The 20,895-nt window shown below is 65.2% G+C and overlaps 13 protein-coding genes across 13 annotated transcripts; 7 read left to right on the forward strand and 6 right to left on the reverse strand.

The window, feature by feature from the left end:
• Nucleotides 1-96: 96 nt before the first annotated feature.
• Nucleotides 97-4,552, reverse strand: MJAP1_000877 (uncharacterized protein; the record flags this gene model as incomplete). Its single annotated transcript, XM_060264843.1, has 2 exons — nt 97-4,481; nt 4,504-4,552. 2 exons carry the CDS (start codon nt 4,550-4,552, stop codon nt 97-99), a joined length of 4,434 nt encoding a protein of 1,477 aa, XP_060120826.1.
• Nucleotides 4,553-4,580: 28 nt separating this feature from the next.
• Nucleotides 4,581-5,007, forward strand: MJAP1_000878 (uncharacterized protein; the record flags this gene model as incomplete). Its single annotated transcript, XM_060264844.1, has 2 exons — nt 4,581-4,901; nt 4,924-5,007. The coding sequence occupies 2 exons, from the start codon at nt 4,581-4,583 to the stop codon at nt 5,005-5,007; spliced, it is 405 nt and encodes a 134-aa protein (XP_060120827.1).
• sif3 (Sad1-interacting factor 3) lies at nt 5,008-7,092 on the reverse strand (the record flags this gene model as incomplete). The annotated part of the gene is made up of 1 exon (XM_060264845.1): nt 5,008-7,092. The coding sequence occupies one exon, from the start codon at nt 7,090-7,092 to the stop codon at nt 5,008-5,010; it is 2,085 nt and encodes a 694-aa protein (XP_060120828.1).
• A 35-nt stretch (nt 7,093-7,127) lies between these two features.
• On the forward strand, nt 7,128-7,692 carry MJAP1_000880 (protein-tyrosine-phosphatase; the record flags this gene model as incomplete). Its single annotated transcript, XM_060264846.1, has 2 exons — nt 7,128-7,407; nt 7,430-7,692. The coding sequence occupies 2 exons, from the start codon at nt 7,128-7,130 to the stop codon at nt 7,690-7,692; spliced, it is 543 nt and encodes a 180-aa protein (XP_060120829.1).
• Nucleotides 7,693-7,730: 38 nt separating this feature from the next.
• Nucleotides 7,731-8,628, reverse strand: BUD32 (non-specific serine/threonine protein kinase; the record flags this gene model as incomplete). The annotated part of the gene is made up of 2 exons (XM_060264847.1): nt 7,731-8,110; nt 8,136-8,628. The coding sequence occupies 2 exons, from the start codon at nt 8,626-8,628 to the stop codon at nt 7,731-7,733; spliced, it is 873 nt and encodes a 290-aa protein (XP_060120830.1).
• Nucleotides 8,629-8,677: 49 nt separating this feature from the next.
• MJAP1_000882 (uncharacterized protein) lies at nt 8,678-9,235 on the forward strand (the record flags this gene model as incomplete). The annotated part of the gene is made up of 1 exon (XM_060264848.1): nt 8,678-9,235. One exon carries the CDS (start codon nt 8,678-8,680, stop codon nt 9,233-9,235), a length of 558 nt encoding a protein of 185 aa, XP_060120831.1.
• A 298-nt stretch (nt 9,236-9,533) lies between these two features.
• Nucleotides 9,534-11,345, reverse strand: MJAP1_000883 (uncharacterized protein; the record flags this gene model as incomplete). The annotated part of the gene is made up of 1 exon (XM_060264849.1): nt 9,534-11,345. One exon carries the CDS (start codon nt 11,343-11,345, stop codon nt 9,534-9,536), a length of 1,812 nt encoding a protein of 603 aa, XP_060120832.1.
• Nucleotides 11,346-11,394: 49 nt separating this feature from the next.
• On the forward strand, nt 11,395-13,794 carry vid27 (tRNA (guanine(9)-N(1))-methyltransferase; the record flags this gene model as incomplete). The annotated part of the gene is made up of 3 exons (XM_060264850.1): nt 11,395-11,413; nt 11,479-11,938; nt 11,961-13,794. The coding sequence occupies 3 exons, from the start codon at nt 11,395-11,397 to the stop codon at nt 13,792-13,794; spliced, it is 2,313 nt and encodes a 770-aa protein (XP_060120833.1).
• Nucleotides 13,795-13,803: 9 nt separating this feature from the next.
• On the reverse strand, nt 13,804-16,164 carry SEC18 (vesicle-fusing ATPase; the record flags this gene model as incomplete). Its single annotated transcript, XM_060264851.1, has 1 exon — nt 13,804-16,164. The coding sequence occupies one exon, from the start codon at nt 16,162-16,164 to the stop codon at nt 13,804-13,806; it is 2,361 nt and encodes a 786-aa protein (XP_060120834.1).
• Nucleotides 16,165-16,242: 78 nt separating this feature from the next.
• Nucleotides 16,243-18,359, forward strand: MJAP1_000886 ([pyruvate dehydrogenase (acetyl-transferring)]-phosphatase; the record flags this gene model as incomplete). Its single annotated transcript, XM_060264852.1, has 3 exons — nt 16,243-18,219; nt 18,242-18,252; nt 18,278-18,359. The coding sequence occupies 3 exons, from the start codon at nt 16,243-16,245 to the stop codon at nt 18,357-18,359; spliced, it is 2,070 nt and encodes a 689-aa protein (XP_060120835.1).
• A 150-nt stretch (nt 18,360-18,509) lies between these two features.
• On the forward strand, nt 18,510-18,958 carry MJAP1_000887 (uncharacterized protein; the record flags this gene model as incomplete). The annotated part of the gene is made up of 4 exons (XM_060264853.1): nt 18,510-18,588; nt 18,614-18,774; nt 18,799-18,860; nt 18,883-18,958. The coding sequence occupies 4 exons, from the start codon at nt 18,510-18,512 to the stop codon at nt 18,956-18,958; spliced, it is 378 nt and encodes a 125-aa protein (XP_060120836.1).
• A 1-nt stretch (nt 18,959) lies between these two features.
• MJAP1_000888 (uncharacterized protein) lies at nt 18,960-19,934 on the reverse strand (the record flags this gene model as incomplete). Its single annotated transcript, XM_060264854.1, has 5 exons — nt 18,960-18,972; nt 19,117-19,495; nt 19,518-19,682; nt 19,705-19,764; nt 19,787-19,934. 5 exons carry the CDS (start codon nt 19,932-19,934, stop codon nt 18,960-18,962), a joined length of 765 nt encoding a protein of 254 aa, XP_060120837.1.
• A 65-nt stretch (nt 19,935-19,999) lies between these two features.
• Nucleotides 20,000-20,861, forward strand: RPN12 (regulatory particle non-ATPase; the record flags this gene model as incomplete). The annotated part of the gene is made up of 2 exons (XM_060264855.1): nt 20,000-20,307; nt 20,330-20,861. 2 exons carry the CDS (start codon nt 20,000-20,002, stop codon nt 20,859-20,861), a joined length of 840 nt encoding a protein of 279 aa, XP_060120838.1.
• Nucleotides 20,862-20,895: the final 34 nt, after the last annotated feature.

Below are 20,895 nucleotides of genomic sequence, written 5' to 3' on the forward strand. Positions count from 1 at the left end.
TGCGGCATCCTACACAGTTTTGGATGTGGGTTCCGTTTTGGTATCAGTGTCCGTGGTGGACTGGGTAAGGAGTGAGAGCTGGGGCTCCGTACGGGGCTAAGCGGCGGCTGGCTCGGAGTCCTCCGGCTTGGTGTTTTTGGCCTTGGGCTCGTCCGGCTTGGGCCCGTCCGGCTTGGGCTCCTCTGCCTTGGGCTCCTCAGGCTTGGCCTCAGGCTTGACCTCTTCTGCCTTGGTCGTTTCAGCTTGGGGTTCTGTAGCTTTGGTCTCCTCAGACTTGGCCTCTTCCGCCTTGGATTCAGGCTGTGACTCGTTCGACGTGGTCTTTGTCGGCTTGGTGTCCTCAGAACTGGGTTCTTTTGCATTGGTCTCGTCCGCGTTGACCTCTGCGTTGGCCTCGGCTTTGAGCTCGTCCGACTTGGCCACTGATTGGGGTTCCTCCGTCTTGGGTTCCGTCTTGGCCTCGTCCACTTTGGGCTCCGATCTGTCCTCCTCCAGCTTGGATTCCGCTGGTTTGGACTCCTCTGCCTTGGCCTCTGTAGTTTCTGCATTCAGATTAGGCTTGGGTTCGTCTGACTTGGGCTCTTTCGGCTTGAATTCTTCCGGCTTGGATTCCGCTGGTTTGGGCTCTTCTGCCTTGGCCTCTGTAGTTTCTTCATTCAGGTTAGACTTGGGGTCTTCCGACTGAGGCTCTTTCGGCTTGGATTCCTCCGGCTTGGCCTCCTCAAGCTTGGGCTCAAGCTTGGGCTCTTCTGCCTTGGTCACATCTGCCTTGGGTTCCTCAGACTTGACCTCATCCGACTTGACCTCGTCCGACTTGGCCTCGTCCTTCTTGACCTCGGACTTGGCGTCATTCGGCTTGATTTCCTCGTTCTTGGGCTCGTTCTTGGGCTCATCTGCCTTGGCCTCATTCGTGTCGACATCCTCGGGCTTGGCCTCTGTCGGCTTGGCTTCATCCGCCTTTGCCTCATCCGCCTTTGGCTTCTCCGGCTCCTCAGGCTTGGCTTCTTGCTTAGCATCGCCCGACTTGGTTACCTCGCCCGCAGTGGCACTCTTTGTAGGGCTTTCCGTGCCCGTCTTTGGCTGTGCCGCGCGGCGACGCATAGACTCGGCCAGGCGCTGTTGCAGTGCCATACGGCCCGTCGACCTGGACGTCTTGCCACGGGGCGGCGTCGAGGGGGTAGTGGTGCCCGACGTCTCTGGTGTAGCGTCTTTCGAAGGCGTCTCGGGCGTCTTGTCGGCCGCCCCTTTGGCTGTGCCGTTCACCTTGGTCTCTTCCTTGGGTGCCTCCTTGGGCACCTCTTTCGGTTCCTCGGGCTTTGTGGGCTCCTCGGCCGCTTTGGGCTCTGCTGTCTCTTGGGGCGCACTGTGCACCTTTTCGCCCTGCGAGGCCTCGGGTGTGTTGGTAGCAGGCTTGGCCGACGATTCTGACTCGGGGGCGTTCATTGTAGGCTCGGCCTTGGCAGGCCCGGCCGTGGCAGGCTCGGTCTCTTTGACAGGCTCGGTTTCTGTGACAGGCTCCGCTCCCTTGGCAGGCTCTGCTACCTTGGCAGGTCCAGTCTCCTTGACAGGCTCAGTCTCCTTGACAGGCTCTGCTTCCTTGACAGGTCCAGTCTCCTTGACAGGCTCAGTCCCCTTGACAGGCTCAGCCTCTTTGGCTGCCTCGTCCTGGGTAAATTCGGCCTCCTTCACAGGCTCGGCCTCGCTGGCGCTGGCCCCCTTGGCAGGCACGGGAGGCTTGCCCTCGTCCTTTGGCTCACTCGGCAACGCTTTCGACTCGGGAGCCTTCTCGGCCTCGGCCTTGGCCTGCGCGCCGCCTGCCTTTTCGGCATCCTCCTTCGGCGGCACGGACGGCGCATTTTCGCGCGCCTGCTCGAACGAGTCCATCGCGTTCAGGCGCGGCGACTGCGTCGCCGGCGGCCGCTTGCCGAACGAGAAGCGGGGACGGTACGCGAGCGGCGGCGTCGAGTCGCCACCCGTCTTTTCCATGGACGCACGCGCAACCGGCGCCGGTGGCGCCGACTTGGTCTGCATCACCTCGGCCGTCTTGTCGCCCTTCCACGCCGTCTCGTGCAGTGCGCGCATCTTGACGGCAATGTGCTCCGCATCGCAAACCATGCGCTTGTGTGCCTCGGGCGACCGCACTTCGACACGCGCAATCGTTGTACCGAGGCCATTGTCGATATCCTGGCACACCTTGGTCAGGATGGCCTGGACGACGTTGGACTCGAGGTACTGTACCATGACGCGGTGCAGCGTGCCTGTTTCGCGCACGAGGTCTTGGATCGCCTGGCTCGGCTGCACCTCGCCCTGGATCGGTGCGTCCCATTCCTGGGCACTGAGTGCGCGCATGTGCACCTGCACGCGGTCGCCCATAATCGCGACGAGCTTGGCGTGGATCTCGAGCTGGTGCTCGGAAAAGTCGCGCTGCAGCTTGTCGAACTCGGTCAGGAGCACGGCCTGCGTCGCACTCAGATGGCGCTTGCACAGCGCACGCAGCGGCGCAATCAGCGCGACCATCAGCGAGAGCGACTGCGAGGCGAGCGCGAGGTGGCGTGCCGTGATGTTTTTGAGGCCCGCCGAGCGCATCGCGCCTGCGCCGAGCACCACCTGGCACGTCCGCGAGTTGAACTGCTTGAGGAACTCGACGATCCATCCCAGCGCTTCGGCGACAAACATCGGCAGGTTGACGACCACGCGGACGTACTCACCGAGGAAGTTGAGCACGACGCCGCTCGCACGCACGACAAAGTAGCGCTGGTCGTTAAGCTGTAGCGTGCGCTGCCCTTCCTCGCTCTTGGGCGCCGGTGGCGCCGGCGACGATGCGTGCAGGACCGGCGCGATGCGGTACGCGTCCAAGTCCTCGTTCGCCGACGTGACAATCTGGCGGACGACCTCGGCAAGCTCCGGCGCGACTGGCGCGGGCGACCATACCTCGTCTTCCACCGCCTTGACTGCGCGCTCGATGCGCGTCTTGTGAAAGTGCGCGAGGAACGCCTTGGCCTGTGCAAGGACCTGGCTGCGTAGCCCCACGACTGCTTTCTCGGTCGCGCCTTCGGCGAGGTGCACAAAGCGCCATGCGAGCGCAAAGTACGGCACAAACTCGGCGAGCGACTGCTCCATGAGGCGCGGCGTGCGCACGCCGAGCGTGTGTGCCGCGACGCGCTGCGCACGCGCCCACGCCGCCTGCGTCGCCGCGTCGAGCGCCTTATGTGCCGGCGGGTCTTGGAGCGCCGCGCGCATCTTGGCGTCCTGGGTGGCGCAGTGGCGGGCGCTGAGGAGGAGCGTGCGCAGGACGAGCGTGCTGACCGTGACGTACGTCGGCCAATCCGCGTCCTTGACGCGCTGCAGCGCCTCCTGGTTCGCCTCGGTCGGCAGCGCCGCGGTCCAGCTGAGCTCCTTCTCGGCGCCGAGTGCGGTGCGTGCCACCTGCTCGAGGCGCTCAGGGGCGTGGTGTGCGTACTCTGTGAGCGCTTCTGTGAGTGCGCCGCTGCGTGCGAGGAGCGCGACGAGACGCGCAAGCGGCGGGGGAACGCTCGTATCGCTCCCACTCGGCTCTGGGAGCGCCGCGTCTACAGCGAGGTCCTTGGCGTGCGCCGGTGCGAGGTCGAGGGACGTGTGCAATGCCTCGTCGACGAGCGCAGCAAGCTCGCGCTGGAGCGCCGCGCCGATATTCGTGCGCGCCTCGGCGAGCTGCGGCGCGATCGGTGCGAGCGCCTGGAGCTTCTTTTCCGTGCCGAGCTCCTTGGCGAGCTCGTCGAGGACTGCGAGTGCGTTTTCCAGCTCGCCGTGCTGCACGAGCAGCAGCAAGAGGTCGCGGCGCTCGATCAGGCGGCGCACGTCCTTGAGCATGTTTTCCTGCTTCTCGAGCTCCTGGCGCTGTGCGTGGAGCTCGGCGAGGCGCAGTCCTTCGGCGACGTGTACGTCGACCTCGTCGAGGTGCTGCTGGAGCGCGGTGAGCTCCGTGATGCATGCGGCGGTATCCGCACCCAGCTTCTGGAGCGTCGCGAGCGCATCAAAGAAGGACGCGCTGCGTGCGCCGATCTCGACGACGAGGTGCTGCTCGATGACGTCCGAGTAGTAGCTCAGCTTCTCCTGGAGCATCTGGTTGAGCACGACGCCGTAAGGCGACGTGTCGTCGCCGCTCAGACCCAGCGCGGTCGTCTGCTTGTAGCGCTCGGTGACCAGGTCAAAGGTATACTGCTTGCTGAGATCAAACTCGCTCCCAAAAAACACCTGGGGCACGGTGCTGAGCGGCGGCAGGCGGCGCGGCGCCTCGATCGGGCGTGCACTCGTGCTGTGCTCGCGCTCAAAGCGGTCAAAGAGCGCGCCGTACGTCGCGACGTACTCGTCGAGCGCGCGGCGGTCCGGCGCGGCGAGCTCGGACAAGGCGTGCGACGCCGGCCCGACCGGCGGAAAGCGCGCGGCGCCTGCATCGATCGGATGGGGTCGCCGCCGGGGGTGATTCAGCATCGAGGCAATCGCTGCGTCAGCTACAAGACATACAGTGGAATCCCGCGAGCGACGGGGCGCCCCCCGCGTCGGCGTCGGCCATGGTAGCGGGTGTCGGTTTAGTCATCACCATGGCCGTGCCGCTCTTTTCGGTAGGGGACGTGGACGTGGGCGCGGTGCTCGGTGCGATCCGCGCATCCGACTATGTAAAGGAGCTCGCATCTGGCGAGGACTCGTCGCCGGAGGAGGCGGTCGCTGCCCTCGTGCAGCCCGCACAACAGGTCGGCTCGGTGGCCGAGGCCGAGGCGGCCGTGCGCAGCCTTCAAGGCGACTGGTCGCGCCGCGTGCTGGTCGTCGCCGATGCGCAGACCCAACAAGACCAGAGCGTGCTCGTCGTCGAGTTCTCTCCCAAAGACTCGCTGCGTGTCGCGTGCGGCTCGCTGCTCGAAGTGGTACGTCGCGCTACTGACGCAGGTGGCGCGTGTCGATGCGTCGCAGACGCACCTCGCCGAGTTCCGCCGGATCTGTGGAAGCGAGTTATACGATGCTGGGCAGTAGCTATGAGCTATGACGGGCCGATACAAGCAGACGTGCCGAGATTTCGCCGACCGCGACGATACACGCGGCGACGATCAAGGCGATGATGATCCACGTGATCTTGCTCATAGCGTTGTTGTTGAGGTGCTCGTGGATGATTTCCAGGAGGTCGTTGGCGACGGCGAGGCGCTCGTTGAGTGTCTCGGCGCGCTGGTCGATCTCGAGGTACTCGCGGATCGCGTCGTAGAGCGCCTGCAGGCTCGCCTCGCTCCAAAAGAGATCGGGCGTGTCCAGGACGTCGGACGTGAGATTCACGTCGACGCGCAGCTTAAAGAGGTGCCCCGACATGCGCAGCGCCCCCCGGCGGTTCACACGCAGCTCTCCGGTCTGCGCGAGCTCGCGGGGAATGTGGCTCGTGAGCTCGAGCGTGCGGTGCATGCTCTCCTCAAACTCGGACAGCTTGGTGCTCTGCGCGATGGCGTGCGCAAGCGAGAGCTTGAGCAGGTGGTTCGGCGCGCGGAACGTGAAAAAGTCGTTGTAGATGCGCGGCGACTGCACGTTCGGGTCGTAGCAAAAGTGAAAGAGCTCCTGGTCGTACATGCGGTGCGGCGTGCGCACGCTGCCGGACGCCATGATATCCTCGATAATCGACTCTTCCTCCGACTCGGTAAAGTTGAACATGACCACGACGCCGTACGGCAGCACCACCAGCTCGCCCATCTGCATCGCGTCGCGGATCGCCGCAGGCGCGTGCTCGTTCACCGTGCCGTTGTGCATGTGCGACGCCTCGTTGATACGCAGCTTGCGCAGCTTGGCGGGGCTCGGCTCCTCGACTTCGCGCGGCTCGTCGCCGCGCTCCTGCGACTCTTGCAGCAGCATGTCACGCGCGCCGGCACGGTCGGCATTCGTCGGATCAAAGTTGTCCTCGGTCGGCGGCGGGACACGCGCCTCTTCGACCATCGTCTCGGTCAGGAGGTTGTCGATGCGCACTTCCTCGGTCGGCGCGGGCGCCTCGAGCGCAGGCGGCGCATCCGGTGCACCGCCGCTGCGCTCGCCGCCTTGGATGTAGCCGTCGGCAGGATCAAAGTTGGTCTGGTCGTCGGGCTGCTCAAAGTAGCCGCCAACGTAGCCGCTCTCTTCGTGCGCCTCAATCGCACGCTCGTGCCGCGACTCGGCGCCGGGCGACCCGCTGCGAGGCTCGCGCGAGGAACGCACTGTCGCACGCCCAAAGCCGGGCAAGAGCGGCTTAAAGTAGAGGACGTACGCACACTCTTCGTACAGACGCGGACGCACGCCGTGCTCGCGGCGCAGGAAACCCAGCAGCGTCGGAATATGGACCGAGGCAGAGATCGCATACGACGTCAGGCGGGGGAGGTCGGTGTACACACGCTGCTGCGGCGGCATGCGCTCAAACGCATAGTACACCGGCCCTTTTCGCTTCGGGCCCCGGGGAGGCGCAAAGCGAGGACGCTCGGGCGTGCGCGTCGGCGCATCGTCGTCGTCCTCCTCGTCCTCATCCTCGTCCTCCTCCTCGCCGGGCTCCTGCGGCAGCGGCGCAAGCTGGCTCTCGCTCGGCAGCAGCACATGGCGGCCGCTCACTTTGCTGGTCCTCACCGGCTTCTCGGCGCGCACCGGCAGCGAGTAGCGCGGCACACGCGCGGGCGTGCCCTTGAGCGACGGGCCCGCCGGCGGCTTGCTCGGGCCTGCGACACGCAGCGGGCCGCTCGCCGCGCTCTGCCCGCCGCCTTTCGACGGGAGCTTGGGCGGGGCGGCCCGGGGGTACGCCGCGCGCGCGCCGGTCGGCGCCTTGAGTGTCTTGTTCGCACGCGCCCCTCCCGAGATCTCGGCGGGCACCTGCTCCTTGGACCGCGTGCCCTTTACACCTGGCATCACGATCCCCGACGGGAGCTCGTGCAGCGCGGCGTCGCCGGGTGTCTCGACCTCGAAATCGTCGATCTCGTCTTGCTGCGGCGCACGCAGTCCGCTTGCGCGGCGTGTACGCAGCATGGATGCCGTGTCGCTCATGCCCGGCAGCGGCGTCGAGTGCCGCGCGCCCGACGGCGGCGTCGCGCCGCGATTCGCACCTCCGCTCGGTCGCTGCGCCATGGAAGACGGGCTGAAGCCACGTGGCTCTTTTGACCATGCCCGACGCCGGGGCGCGGGGGATGTGGGTGAGCCGCGCGAGCGCGTCGAAAGAGATTGTGGTGCCCCCGCTGAACTTTGACATGGTTGCGCCGGGCGTGTACCGTAGCGGGCACCCGAATGAGCGCAACTTTCGATTTTTGCAGCGCCTCAATTTGCGCAGCATCGTATACCTGGCCAACGACGACTACCGCGAGAATGTGCGCGAGTGGGCGGCCGCTGAGCACCTCAACGTCTTTCACCACCGCGTAAATATGAACAAGGAGCCGTTCACAGAGAGTAGGTCGACCGACTAACGCAGTGGACGAGGCTGAAGTCGCGCTCGCGCTCGAGCATGTGCTCGACAAGCGCAACCACCCCGTGCTGATCCACTGCAACAAGGGCAAGTACCGCGTGGGGTGCCTCGTGGGGTGCCTGCGGCGCCTGCAGGGATGGAGCCACATTAGCATCCTGGAGGAGTACGCGCGCTTTGCGGGTGACAAGATCGCCGACGAGGAGTTTATCGAGATGTTTGACCTCGCGCGGGTGCAGCTCGACCCCGAGCACAAGCCGGGGTGGCTGTAGTGTATAGTATGAAAAGCATTACGAGTATCGACTACCGGCTACCCCACCATGGACCGCTTGCGGCCCCGCAGCCGCACTTCTTGCAGCCGCGCATAGATATGGTCCCACGCGTGCTGCGCCTTGCCGCCTTTTGCCGGCGTCGTCAGGCGCTCGGTATGCTGCGCGTAGCTGTCCAGCACGCGGTGGAAGAGCGACTGGGACGCGGGGTGCGTCGACGCAAACGCACGCTCGAGCACGTACAGATCCACCGCCTTGTCCTCCCAGAAACTCGACACGCTCGCGAGCCCAAAATCGATCACGACCAGCTCGAGCGCGCCGCCGGTGCGCAGCATCATGTTGCTCGTGGTCAGATCGCCGTGGATCACGTCCGCACAGTGCATCTGCGCGAGCTGCGCGCCGATCTTGTCCATGACCGAGACTGAGTCAGAAGAAAGGGTACGTACGCTGATTGGCCTCAGTGGGCGACGCAACATTCGCTGGGAGCGCCGCGTCCTCCTCGCCTTCTTCGGGCAGGCCGCCGAGCCAGCGGCGGACACTCACGCCGTCGATCCACTCGAGGCCCAGGAGGCCGCGCGTTTCGTCCACGAGCTCGACGCGCGGCACGTTGACGCCGCTGCGCGCACACCGCACGAGCGACCGTGCCTCGCCGACGGTGCGCGACACGGTAATCGACGCAGAGAGCGTGGGGTGGCGGTACCGCTTAAAGAAGCGGTGCTTGAGCAGGATCGTGTGCTCGGTCGTCTTTCGATCGGCCGGCGCCGCGTTGGGGAGCGTCACGCCGTCTTCCACTTCGTACAGGCACACGCGGTACACTTTGGCCTCGGCGCCTTGCTTCACCAGCGCCGCACGCGCCGGATCCTGCACGAGCGCCAGTACGCCGCATTCGCCAAGCGGCTCGTCCATCACGGTTTCCGCAACCTCCACCCACTTTTTCATGCCGAACAAACGGGCGAAGCACTCGGCGCGTGTGGCGCAGCGCGAGACGATGGGCTTCAACCTCGCGCCGTCGTCGAGCAAGGGCATGAACGATATTCCCCGCAGCGCACGCTTCCTCTTTTCCGGGCCGCCGCCGAAGCGCGAGAAGCACGAAAAGGAAAAGGAGGCGATGCGCATCCGCCCCAACGAGCGCCTAAGCGACTTTAACCAGCGTGTCGAGAGCGCGTTTTCGTCGGATATCAATGCTACGATGCGCCGCGAGAATAGGTCCGAGTCGAATACCAAGAAGCGCGCACGGAGGCGTGAGCTTCTCAAGGCCAAGAAGCGCAAGGCGGATCCGGAGCAGGCGCACGAGGAGGCCGCCGCAGACTGGAAGCGTGCAGCCGCATCGCGCTCGCTGCACGACGTTGCGCAGGCGCCGCCGACACTGACCGTGCGCCCGAAAGAACGCAAGAAGCCGCTCATGGCCGTCGAGGCACAGGCAGCTGCACGCCCGAAGCCGTCGCTCGCTCGGCAGCGTATTCTGGACGAGGAGCGGACGCGCGCCGTGCAGCAGTACCGTGCGCTGAAGAAGGACGGCGCGCAAAAGGAGGATCTGTACGAGTAGATAGAGGTAATGAGGCGGGAAAAGTGACGTGGATGCTACTACGTAGTCTAGTGCAATACGCGGGGCGAGGCGAGGCAAGATGGTTGCGTCGGCGCGTCGTCCGCAGTCCAAGTCTATGTAGGCTTGGAGCGTGAAAAGTCGCAGGTCGGATGCAGGTCGGATGCCTAGTCCATCACGCCCTCATCACCAAGCTCGTCGCACGACGCCCCTGTCCTGCCATTTCTCGCACACCCCTGTGCTCTCCTGTCTCGCACACCCATCCTCCTTTCTGCATGATCGCGCTTGCGACTCTTTTACGCTACTCAATGTCCGCGGCCACGTCCGCGGCCTCCTCCTCTTCCGCCTCGAGCTCCTCCTCCTCGTCCTCCTGCTGATCAAAGTCGAACGGCACCTGGTAGAACTTGATGATCGGGCGGTTGGGGTCCTTGACCAGCACAAACTTGCCTGCCGGCGCGCCACGCACCAAGTCGACAATCGTGCGCACAATACCCCAGCCGTTGGCGAGCGAGTAGGCCATCTGCGCAGCGAGGTCCTTGGGCTTGAACCACGACGTGCCCAGGATAACGTGGCGGTACGGGTCGAGCGGGTTCGCACGCGAGATGTAGCCGAGCTTCATGTTGTCGGCGCCCGCGAGGATACTCTGCACCGTGAAGCGCGCGAGCTTGAACGAGTTGTTCTTCATCTCCGTCGCGACGACCGCGCCGCGCGACTGGTCGAGGCGCGTGCGCCAGTCCGGCGCGCCGCCCGCACCCGCCGCGCGCGGGTCGAACTCGTTCAGCGTGCGGATCGTGATGTACTGCGACGGCGGCTGCTTCGGCGTGGCGCCCGCGACGTACGCGTTGAGCTCGGTACGCACGACCATCTCGACCGGGTCCTCCTCATCCGTGCTGAGGTTGAAGCGGCGGTACTTGTACGCACAGCTCGCCAGCTGCCCGTCCTCTGCGCCGCCGGTGTGGAAGGGGTTGGGGTGCTGCATCTTGACCGGCTTCTTTTCGTCGCACACCTGGAAGCCAAAGTTTTCGTTGACAAACGTCGCCTCGAGCGAGAGCGCGCTCGGCGTGTTGATGCGCGCGCGCACGTTCGACTCGGGGTTCGGGCCGTTCGCAGGGTCGTTCAGCTCGATCGGCGGCTCGGTCGCATTTTCGTTCACGGTGACAAAGTCAAACGGACCGTTGGCACGCTTGTCAAAGAACATCTTGCCGTCCTCTGTCTTGGTAATGACAATGTCCCAGGGGTACACCGAGCGCGGCGAGCACATAAGCAGCGCAAGGATCGAGTCGGTCATAAAGACCTGCGCCTTGTTCTCGGGGCGCTCCGCGATCTCGTGGATCACCGGGTCGTCGCTCGTCGTGGGGTTGTAGTGCACGCGGTCACGGGGCTGCAGCGGGCGCTCGAAGCGCACGCTCGTGCGGTCGTACGTGCGGTCGTACGGGAAGAGCGCACCGTACGACGCAATATCCTCCGGCGCCTCGACCTCCATGCGCAGCTTGTTGAGGCGCGCAAAGTCCATCTCGCTGAGCTGCTCCCAGTCGGGGCCAGCAGTGATTGAGGCCTCGCGCGCCTTGCGCTGGGTGCGCTCCCAGTCGCGGTAGCCGCCGCGGCGCACGCCGCGCTGCGCGGCGGCCGCCGGCGCCATGCGGCCGCCACGGCCGCCGCGCGAACTCGCGACCGCCGCCGCCGCACCGCCACGGCCAAACGCCGCCTGGCGGCCGCCGGCCGCCGCGCCGCCACGGCCGCCACGCGCCGCACCGCCCGCCGCACCACGGCGGGCCGCGGCAGAGCGCGTGTTGTCGACGACGCTAAAGCTCGACTCGTCCTCCGCGTGGAAGTACGCAAAGGTGTTGACCGGCGCACCCGTGCCGTATGCCGGCGCCGCGCCGCGCGTGTTGCGCGTGCTGCGGCCCGACACGGTGCTCGCCGCGCTGCGGTCGTCGCTCGTCGAGGCCGACGTGTTCCAGTCGGCGATGCGGCCGATGCGGTCGTTCTTCGAGAAAGGCGCAAAGGGGATCTGCTGGAACTCCTCCGGAAGCGCGAGCGCGGCGCTCGTGCCTACCGGCGGGCCCCACACCGCGTCGTCCGCGGCAATCTTGGGAAGCTGAAAGGACGCCATGGCTGCAGAAAAGAAGAGTCGCACGTGGGGCCACGTGGTAGCGACCGCCATGTTCATGCTCAAGAGCCGTGCGTAGCAGCGTGACTGACCCAGTGTTTGGCAAAATATGGAGTGCGTGGCGCGACTGACGCAGGCGACCAGAACAATCTTGAGCTTATCCAGCTGCCGGCTGGTGCGCTGTATCTCGTCCGCGAAGGGAGCGTAAAGGGCGTGCGCGAGTGCATCTACCAGGAGGCCTTTGCGACGATCCGGCGCACCGCGACGCCACGCAACTACCAGCTCGTGGTGACGCGTGCACAGACCGGCGAGGGGCAGCTGCTGGAAGGAGAGGACGCGAGCGACGAGCGTGCGTTCCTTATCGACGCCGCGCTCGAGTTCCACGCCTCGACCCAGGACGGCCAGCCGACGTTTGTTTGGCGCGACTACGACGGCGGTGACGAGGACCGCATGCAGTTTATTGTCGACGCAGACAAGGTGAACGCGGTCACTCGGTCGATCTTTGAAGTGACCTACCTGCAGTGCGCGTGGGAGCGCAAGACGGGGCGCTCGCACGAAGAGGCCTCGGACGAGGACCTGGAGCGGCTGAAGCACCAGTGCGTAGCGCGACTAACGCAGTGACCCCAACGCGGTCGACGCGGCAGTCGCCGAGATCGAGGCCAAGGCCGCGCCGGCACCGGCGCCCGAACCCAAGGCGCCCAAGGCCGAGACGCCGCGCCCGGCCAAGCCCACCGAGTCGCTCCAGTCGATCACCGGCTCGAGCGATCCGCAGATCGTGCTGGCGGCGACCGCGGACCTGTACCTCTACGACCAGGCATCCGGTCTGTTTATGCGCCAGGAAAAGGGCGTGCAGGTCAAGGTCGCCGAGGCGGGCCGCTTCCTGTACTGGATGGTCGTCGACGGCGCCTCCGCGCCGTGGCTCTCGCAGGCGGTCGACAGCCGGATGAACATGAACTTTTCGCTGGAGAATCTGTCGAGCGTGTGGAACTACTACGATACGGACCACCGTGTCTACTCATGGCTGCTGCGCTTCTCGGAAAAGGCGGCGTACCTCGCGTTCCAGGAAAGGTTTTCGCACCTGCTCTGGGAGACGCTGCACGAGGAGCCCTGGGGCAAGGCGTCGGACGTCGACAAGCACTATGTCGAGCAAGCGTACGAGCAGGACGTCGCCATGACGGCCGCCGACGAGGAGGAGGCCGAGCCCCACCGCGCGCTCCTCTCGCCGCGGCACACGGCGAACCTGAGCGAGGACGAGGAGAGCGCGGATGAAGTCGAGGCCGAGCTCGATCCGATGGACGAGGAGGACGAAGAGTATGCGGACGAGCCCGAGGTCCCGGTCGCCCCGTCGAGCGACGGCGAGAAGAACTCGCACCTCGCAGTCGGCTACAAGTTTGACCGCTCGTTTGTGGTGCGTGGCAACAAGATCGGCGTGTTCAAGCACACCGACGACGACCGCCTCGAGTTTGCCACCTCGATCAACCGCGTCGCGACGCCGGGCGGCAAGAACTTTGCGCCGTCGCGGGCGATGCTCCACGAGCAGGACTCGGCGATGGTCCTCATGGACCCCACCAACACGCACTCGCTCTACCGCATGGACCTCGAGTACGGCAAGGTGGTCGAGGAGTGGAAGGTGCACGAAGACGTCCCGGTGAACAACATCCTGCCGAACACCAAGAGCGCGCAGATGACCGCCGACAAGACGCTCATCGGCACGTCGCGCAACGGCATCTTCCGCATCGATCCGCGCCAGAACGGCGAGAAGCTCGTGGATTCGCAGTTCAAGCTGTACACGTCCAAGAACGACTTTAGCTCCGCGGCCACCGACGAGCACGGCCGCCTGGCGGTCGCGAGCAACAAGGGCGACCTGCGCCTCTTTGACAAGATCGGCAAGAACGCCAAGACGGCGCTGCCGGCGCTCGGCGACCCGATCCTCGGTGTCGACGTCTCGGCAGACGGCCGCTGGGTCGTCGCGACGTGCCGCACCTACCTGCTCCTGATCGACACGCTGATCAATGACGGGCGGTACGCCGGCGCGCTCGGCTTTGACCGAGCGTTCCCTGCAGACTCGCGGCCGCTACCCCGCCGCCTGCAGCTGCGACCACACCATGTGGCGTATATGGAGTCCGAGGTGAGCTTCACCCCGGCCCACTTCAACACGGGCACGGACCAGGAGACGAGTATCGTGACGTCGACCGGCAACTATGTCGTGTCGTGGTCGTTCAACCAGGTGAAGAAAGGCAACCCGTATGCCTATGTCCTCAAACGCTACCAAGGTACGGTCGTGCGCGACGAGCACACCTACGGCTCCGACCAGTCGATCGTGGTCGCGTTTGAGAACGACGTGCAGCTCGCGCGCCGCGCGCAGCTGCACAAGCCGACGCGGGCTTCGCTCGCGCCGCATGCCGCGCCGCGCAGCAGCCAAGGGCGGGCGCCGCGCAACTCGTATGGATAGATGTGTTAATTAGAGAAAGTTGAGTGCCGCTGCCAGCTTGTCCGCGGGGTCCGCGTCGAGGCGCGCCATCTCGATCTCGGAGAGGAGCTTCTTGATGCCGATCGAGATCTTTCCTTCCTCGTTCAGGCCGGCGTGCGCAAGGAGCTGCAGGCAGCGCGCATGCGCCTCCTCCGACGCAAAGAGCTGCGTCTGGCGCAGGACGTGGTCGATGCTGCGCAGCGACGTGATGGCCGGCACGCGAATGTCGGCGAGGAACGCGTCGCCAATGTCCATCTCGGTCAGCATCGGCTTGTTGGACGTCGTCGCAAGCACGAGCAGGCGGCGGTCCTTGGGCGGCTGCTTCCCGAGGAGCACCGACAGGGCCTGCAGCACCGGGTTCGAGAAGCGGGGGCCGATCGGCACCCACTCGATGATCTTTTCGATCGAATCGAGGACAATGATGCTCAGCGGGCTCTTGTACGCGTCGTTAAACACCTTGTTCAGGTACGCAATCTTTCCTTGCTCGTTCATGCCGACCATGTTCTCCGGCGCAATGAGCTTGATAAAGGGGAAGTCGGACGCCATCGCGATCGTCGCCGCAAGCGCCGTCTTGCCCGAGCCTGCCGGGCCGTAGAGGAGTGCGGTGACGAGCGACGTGCGCTGGCTTGTGCGCACCTGCTCGACACGCAGCTGGCCGTCGCGCAAAATCACGTCAATGTGCGGCGCATAGTGCATGATGCCGTTGCGCACGACCTGCTGCAGCTCCTCCTCGGCCACACCAAACGCCGGCTTCACCTCGTCGAGCGCGCACATAAAGTCTTCGCGGTTCACGCGCATGTTTTCGACGTCGTCCGAGATGCCGGCCATGGTGCCGACCTTGACATGGCGGTTGAATGCAAACGACGTTGCGCTCTTGACAAGACCCGCGATCTCGGCACCCGAAAAGTTCTTTGTGAGCGTCGCGAGCTCCTCGAGCGCCACATCGTGGTCCATGATGTCGTTGGTGCGCATCTTGGCCGTCTGGATGTTGAGGATCTGCAGGCGGCCGTGCTCGTCCGGCAGGTTGATCTCCATGTGCACCTCGAGACGGCCCGGACGCAGTAGCGCCTCGTCGATCATGTCGAGACGGTTGGTCATACCGATGAGCAGGATATTGTTCAGCTGGTCGACACCGTCCATCTTGGACAGGAGCTGGTTTACGACCGAGTCGCCGACGCCGGTGCCGCCGCCGGTCGAGCCACGCTGCTTGCAGATCGCGTCGAGCTCGTCAAAGATGATAATGTGCAGGCCGGATTCATCGCCCTTGGCCTTTTGCTCGGCCTCGGCCTCGGCAAAGAGCTTGCGGATGTTTTCCTCGCTCGCACCGACGTACTTGCTCAGAATCTCGGGGCCGTTCACCACCTTGGGCTCACCCGCGTTGAGCATCTTGCCGATCTGGCGCGCCATGAGCGTCTTACCGGTACCCGGCGGGCCGTACAGCAGCAGACCCTTGACGTGCTGAATACCGAGCTTGTCGACCAGCGCGGGCGGAAAGATGCGCGAGGCAAACGCACGGCGAAAGATGGCACTAAACTCGGTGTCCAGACCACCGATGCCCATGTCCTCAAACTTAAAGTTGGGCTGGAGGATGGCGTTCGGGCGCGCGCGCTTGCCGCTGGCCTTGAGCTGTATCGGCGAGTTGGGCGCCTTGGCAAAGTTGAGCTGCGTCTCGGGCGTAACGAGACCCATCTGGCTCGGCCCCTCGAGCGAGCCGAGGCCCCGCACCGTCGCGCGCAGGTTGTGCCCGTGGAACTCGAATACGAGAATCTGGCTCGAGGACAGGAGGTGCGCACTAAAGGCACGCAGGAACACCTGCTGCATCTCGTCCGCGTCAAACACGTCCGGCACCGCCATCGAGCGGCTCAGAAAGTCGAGCTCGAGGTCGACGCTGCCGAGGTACATCGCCGAGCCGAACTGCGCCGGATCAAACGCCTCGACGGTCACGTCCTGCCCTTCGGCGCTGAGCGCGGCCCACTGGCGCTGGAGCAGCGCCGTGCCGATCGTCCGGGGCTGGATCGTGCGCGTGGTGTCGGCGCGAGCGGTAAACGCGTAGCGCCCATTCACCAGCACGTACTGCGTCGAGCCCCACTCCTCCGGATTCAAAACCACGCAGTTGCTCGTGTTGAGCGCCTGTGGCGACTTGACCACACGGAACACATGCGGCTGGCGCGTCTCGGCGGTGCGCACCGGCACCGGTGGCGGCGCAGCGGCCGCCTGGCGCACCGGCACCTGCGGCGCTTGGGGCGGCGGCACACGCGCCGGCGGCGCGCGGCTTCCGCCGTACAAACTATGAATATCTCCTCCGGCGCGGTCTGCGCCCGGCGCGCTGCTCCCTCGGAAAAAGCCCGCCATGGTCGTTGATGGTGCCTGGCGCCTGTGCGCGCTGACTAAACCACGTGGATCGGGTCGCCGCGGCTCGCTTTCCGATCGATGCCTGGGCGGAGCGGACTGGGGCGGGTGTGTGTGCGCCCTAAGCTGCGTGTATCGCATCCTACTGCGCCTGTGCGCTGCGGAGCGAGCGCGTTTACGACCCAGAGCGCCAACGCGCGGAATTCGACGACGCGGCCTGCCGGTCGCGTGCCGCCGACAAGCACCTCGGCCGCGTACCAGCGGCAGCGCCGCACCGAGTGGCTCCTGGTTGGCGTCGCAGGCTCTGCTGCAGCGTTTGGAGGCTGGTACTACTGGGCAAATATCCGTACACGCCACATGCCCGACGACGCGCGGCCCTACTCGACGCCGGCGCGCCCGTCGACCTTTTCGATTCCTGCACGGGTACGTGGCCCGAACGATCCCGCGTACAAGGTCATTACGCCGCTGACGCCGGAGGAGGTCGATTCGCGCCTGCGTGCGAATGAGCGCAGCACGTCGGTCGACCGCCCGGCCGGCGCGTGCCTTGTGGCGCGCTACGACACGAACTGCGTGCCGAGCAACGACCCGGTCGAGGACCGCCACGCGGAAGTCATCGTCGAGCGCGACCGCGGGATCAGCGAGCAGGGCCCGCGCGGTGACCTGTGCTTCTTTACGGTGATGGACGGCCACGGCGGCCACTATACCTCCCAGCTTCTTTCGCAGAAGCTCATTGCGTTTGTCGCACTCGAGCTCGACAAGGTCTTTCGCGAGACGGGCGAGTACGCCAAGATGGGGCGCGCCGACATGTCGATTTCTTCGTCGGTGTGGCGCACGCTCTTTGGCGGCGACCGCCAAAAGAATGCACACCAGCTCGCGGCCTATGCGCTGGACGGCAACCCCGAGATTGTGAAGCGCGCCTTTGTCAAGGGCTTCCGCGGCCTCGACAAGGAGATTACCAACACGCCGCTCGAGCTGCTCAAACAGTACGAGCTGAGTCTCGCCGCGGCCTCTTCGCAAGGCACCGCGCCGAGCGCGTCCGACTCGAAGAACTCCCTCTCGTCGCTCGCCCACTCGATCTGGCCGTCGACGGTGACCGGCGCGCCGCACGCTGCGCCGTTCTTTAGCGCGTCGCAGACGTCCGCTCGCGAGGCGCTCCTGCCGGCGCTCAGCGGAAGCTGTGCCCAGATGGTGTACATTGACAGCGCCCGCCGCGACCTGTACGTCGCCACGACCGGCGACTCGCGCGCCGTCGCGGGGTACTGGGACGAGCGCGCTGGGCGCTGGGAGGTCGAGGCGCTCTCCATCGACCAGACCGGCCGCAACCCCGACGAGGTGCGCCGCATCCAGCGCGAGCACCCCGCCGACGAGCAGCAGTCGGTCATCCAGCGGGGACGTGTGCTGGGCGGCCTCGAGCCGACGCGCGCCTTTGGCGACGGCCGCTACAAGTGGGACCGCAACACGCAGGCGCGCCTCATCGAGGCGTTCCTGCCGAACCGCCAAAGCGCGCGTGGGCCGCCCAAGGCACTCCAGACGCCGCCCTACGTCACCGCCGAGCCGGTCGTCGAGTGGCGCAAGATCCCGATCGGGCACGAAGAGCACGCGCAGCCGGACTCGCTCGTCGCCGCCGCCTCCGAGGGCCTTACGTCGCTCTCGGGCAGCACCTCGACGCGCGAGCTGCGCTTCATCATCATGGCGACCGACGGGCTCTGGGACCTGATGTCGAACCAGGAGGCAGTCGGCCTCGTGGCCGGCCACCTCGCCGGGATCCGCGGCGAGGTGCGTGCCGCGGACCTGCAGCAGCAGTGCTTTTCGCCGTCCAAGAGCGCGCCCGCACTCGCTGCCAAGGCGGCGGCGTCCGACGAGAAGGCCACGCCCTCGTCCGAGCACGGGCCACACCACCCCCTGCTGCGCACGCCGAACCACCTGCAAAAGTTCTCGTTCCAAGACGACAATCTGAGCACGCACTTGGTGCGCAATGCGCTCGGCGGCGCCGCGCGCGAGCGCGTCGCCGGCCTGCTCGCCATCCCCAGCCCCGAGTCGAGGCGGTACCGCGACGATGTACGTACAATAACTAACCCAGATCACTGTCAAGTATGTGTGCTACGAACTAACCCAGTGTCATCCTCTTCAACACCCCCAAACCGAAAGCCAGCCGCGACGAGGCGTCGGCGCACGCGCCGCGGGCCGCCAAATTGTAGCACGGGCCGCGTGTGCGTGGGGGCCGCTGCGGCCCCTTGTCCATAGCCAATCAGGTGTCGTGGATTGGTTTTGCGAACTCGTTACCCCGGCAATTTTCCGTCGGCCGACACGCCAACGTTGCGAAAGCATACGTCTCGCACCGTACCAGCATGTCGCGCCAGATTACGTTCGCTGAGCTCTGCGAGCACAACACCGAGCAGGACCTGTGGCTCCTCATTGACGGCAAAGGTATGCTGAAAAAAAACTAATGTAGTCTACGATGTGACTAAGTTCATGCCCGAGCACCCTGGTGGTGACGAGGTTCTTACCACCGAGGCTGGCAAGGACGCAACCGAGCACTTTGAGGACGTCGGCCACTCGGACGACGCCCGCGACCAGCTCAAGGGCATGCTCATCGGCACGCTCGCTGACCCGGTACGTGGCTTGACTAATCGGCAGGAGAACGTGCCCAACACTAACCGCTCGTCCACCGAGGGCGGCACTACGGCCGTCGGCCAGCCGTACGTATCTATGCTTACCCAGCCCCCTGCTTGTCATCCTTGCCGTGCTGGGTGTTATCGCCTACTTTGGGTACACCCGCTTTGTGCTCAAGCAGTAAACTAGTCCCGTAGACTAGGACCAACAAGTCGAGAGTCGTTCCAGGCAGCCAGGCGCCATAACGCAACGCCGAGGGGGGAAAGGCGCGGGTGCGGTGCGAGGGAAAAGACTCCGTGCTCGTGCGAGGCGAAGGCGGGCGCACCGCGCACCAGCTCGGACAGGTGCGCGAGCGCGGCCGCACGCAGCGCCGCGTCCCCAAATAGCCCAGGCACGGCATAGGCTACGCACGCGCCCGGCGGCGAGAGACGCGCCGCCGCGCCGTCGGTAGACTCGTGCAGGACAAGCGAGGCGCCATGACGAGGCGCCTCGGGGGTATACAGAGCGTCCGACCGCATATGCCTCGCTTGGGCCGGACCGGGGTGGTATGGCGCCGATGCAGCGTTATCTGCGTGCGCTGCTGCACGCTCAAGCGCCCCGGTCTGTGCACGCGCAACAGCCAGCTCGAGCTCCTGAACAACACGCTCCTGCAACTGGTGCGTCACGAGCGGCAGGACACGCGGCAAGAGACTCGCTTCCGGCGCGACTGAGCGGTGCATTTCTGCGTAAGCCACGCCACGTACGTTTCTCCTGGAGCCGCTGGAATACCTGCTGGTCGCCCAGCACCCACATGCCCTTGCCGAGCTTTTTCTGCGCGTACCGCGGATGGAGTATGCCATCTGGGAGAAGCGTCAGCTCGGTGCCTTCGCCTTTGGGTATATGCACAACTTTGAGCTGTATCATCAGGCCTACATGAGCCTCGTAGCGTACCGTTAGGAAGCGCAGCATGCGTCACAATGCAGCGGCGCAGCGGCGACGCGAGCAGGTGGACTGCGTCAGTCTCCTCACGTACGCAGCGGATTCGACTCCCAGCGCGCCTCGAGCTCGTGCATACTCTTCTCTGCATCTGAAGCGCCCGACGCGTACCGCACGCCGCGGCACGCGCCCCGTACGGCGCTCCACACGCCGAGCCGCCGCGGCGCTCTCAGCAGGCCGGCCATGGCTCCTTGCAACCTCCACATACACGTGATCGGCCGCGCGTCGGCGGCAAGGCTCGCTTCTAACGATGGCGGTCGACGCGGCGCTCAAGGCGGCGCACGCCAAGCTCCTTGCCGAGTTCAATGGACTGAACAAGAGAAACACTGCAAGTTCGCTGAATGCGGTGGCAGGTCAGCTTGCCGAGCTCAAGCTCCTGCTTGCCGAGCGCGAGCTGCTCTACCCCCAGCCGCTGGCGAACGGCCAGCTGGATATCGATGCGTTGGTTCTCGCGCGCGAGACCTTTGAGATCGGTGCGCTGTGGAGCGTGCTTGCAAAAGACACAAACAGCTTTGACCGGTACTGGAGCCAGCTGAAGCCGTTCTACCTCGATCTACAGTACGTTTTTTTACTCACGCAGCGCGGCGCTTCCCCCGTCGGCGAACTACGAGCCGATCGTCGGCCTGTCGCTTTTGCGTTCGCTCTCGTCGAACGACATCTCGTCCTTCCATATGGCTCTCGAGACGCTGCCTACGGATCTCGTGCAGAACAGCGAATACATCAAGCACCCCGTGCTCCTCGAGCGCTGGCTCATGGAGGGCTCCTACTCCAACGTCTGGCGCGAGCGCAACAAGGTGCCGCGCGAAGAGTTCCGTTTCTTTGTGGACATGCTCATGGTCACGATCCGTCACGAAATCGCCTCGTGCGAAGAAAAGGCGTACGATACGCTCCCCCTGAACGACGTCGCCACCCTGCTCTTTTTCGACAGCCTGCCCGAGGTGCTCGAGTTTGCCAAGGAGCGGGGATGGCATGTGAACCCCACGAGCCAGACAGTCGAGTTTGCCAACAAGCACTCGGAACGCGGCGCGGCGCACGACGAGGAACGCATCCCGATGCGTGCGACGATTTCCTCCAACCTGCACTTTGCGCGCGAGCTGGAGAGCATTGTGTAGGAAATAGAGTACAACTACAATACATACGGAGTCA

Source organism: Malassezia japonica, chromosome 1 (genome assembly GCF_029542785.1).
Source record: "Malassezia japonica chromosome 1, complete sequence".
Lineage (NCBI taxonomy): Eukaryota > Fungi > Basidiomycota > Malasseziomycetes > Malasseziales > Malasseziaceae > Malassezia > Malassezia japonica.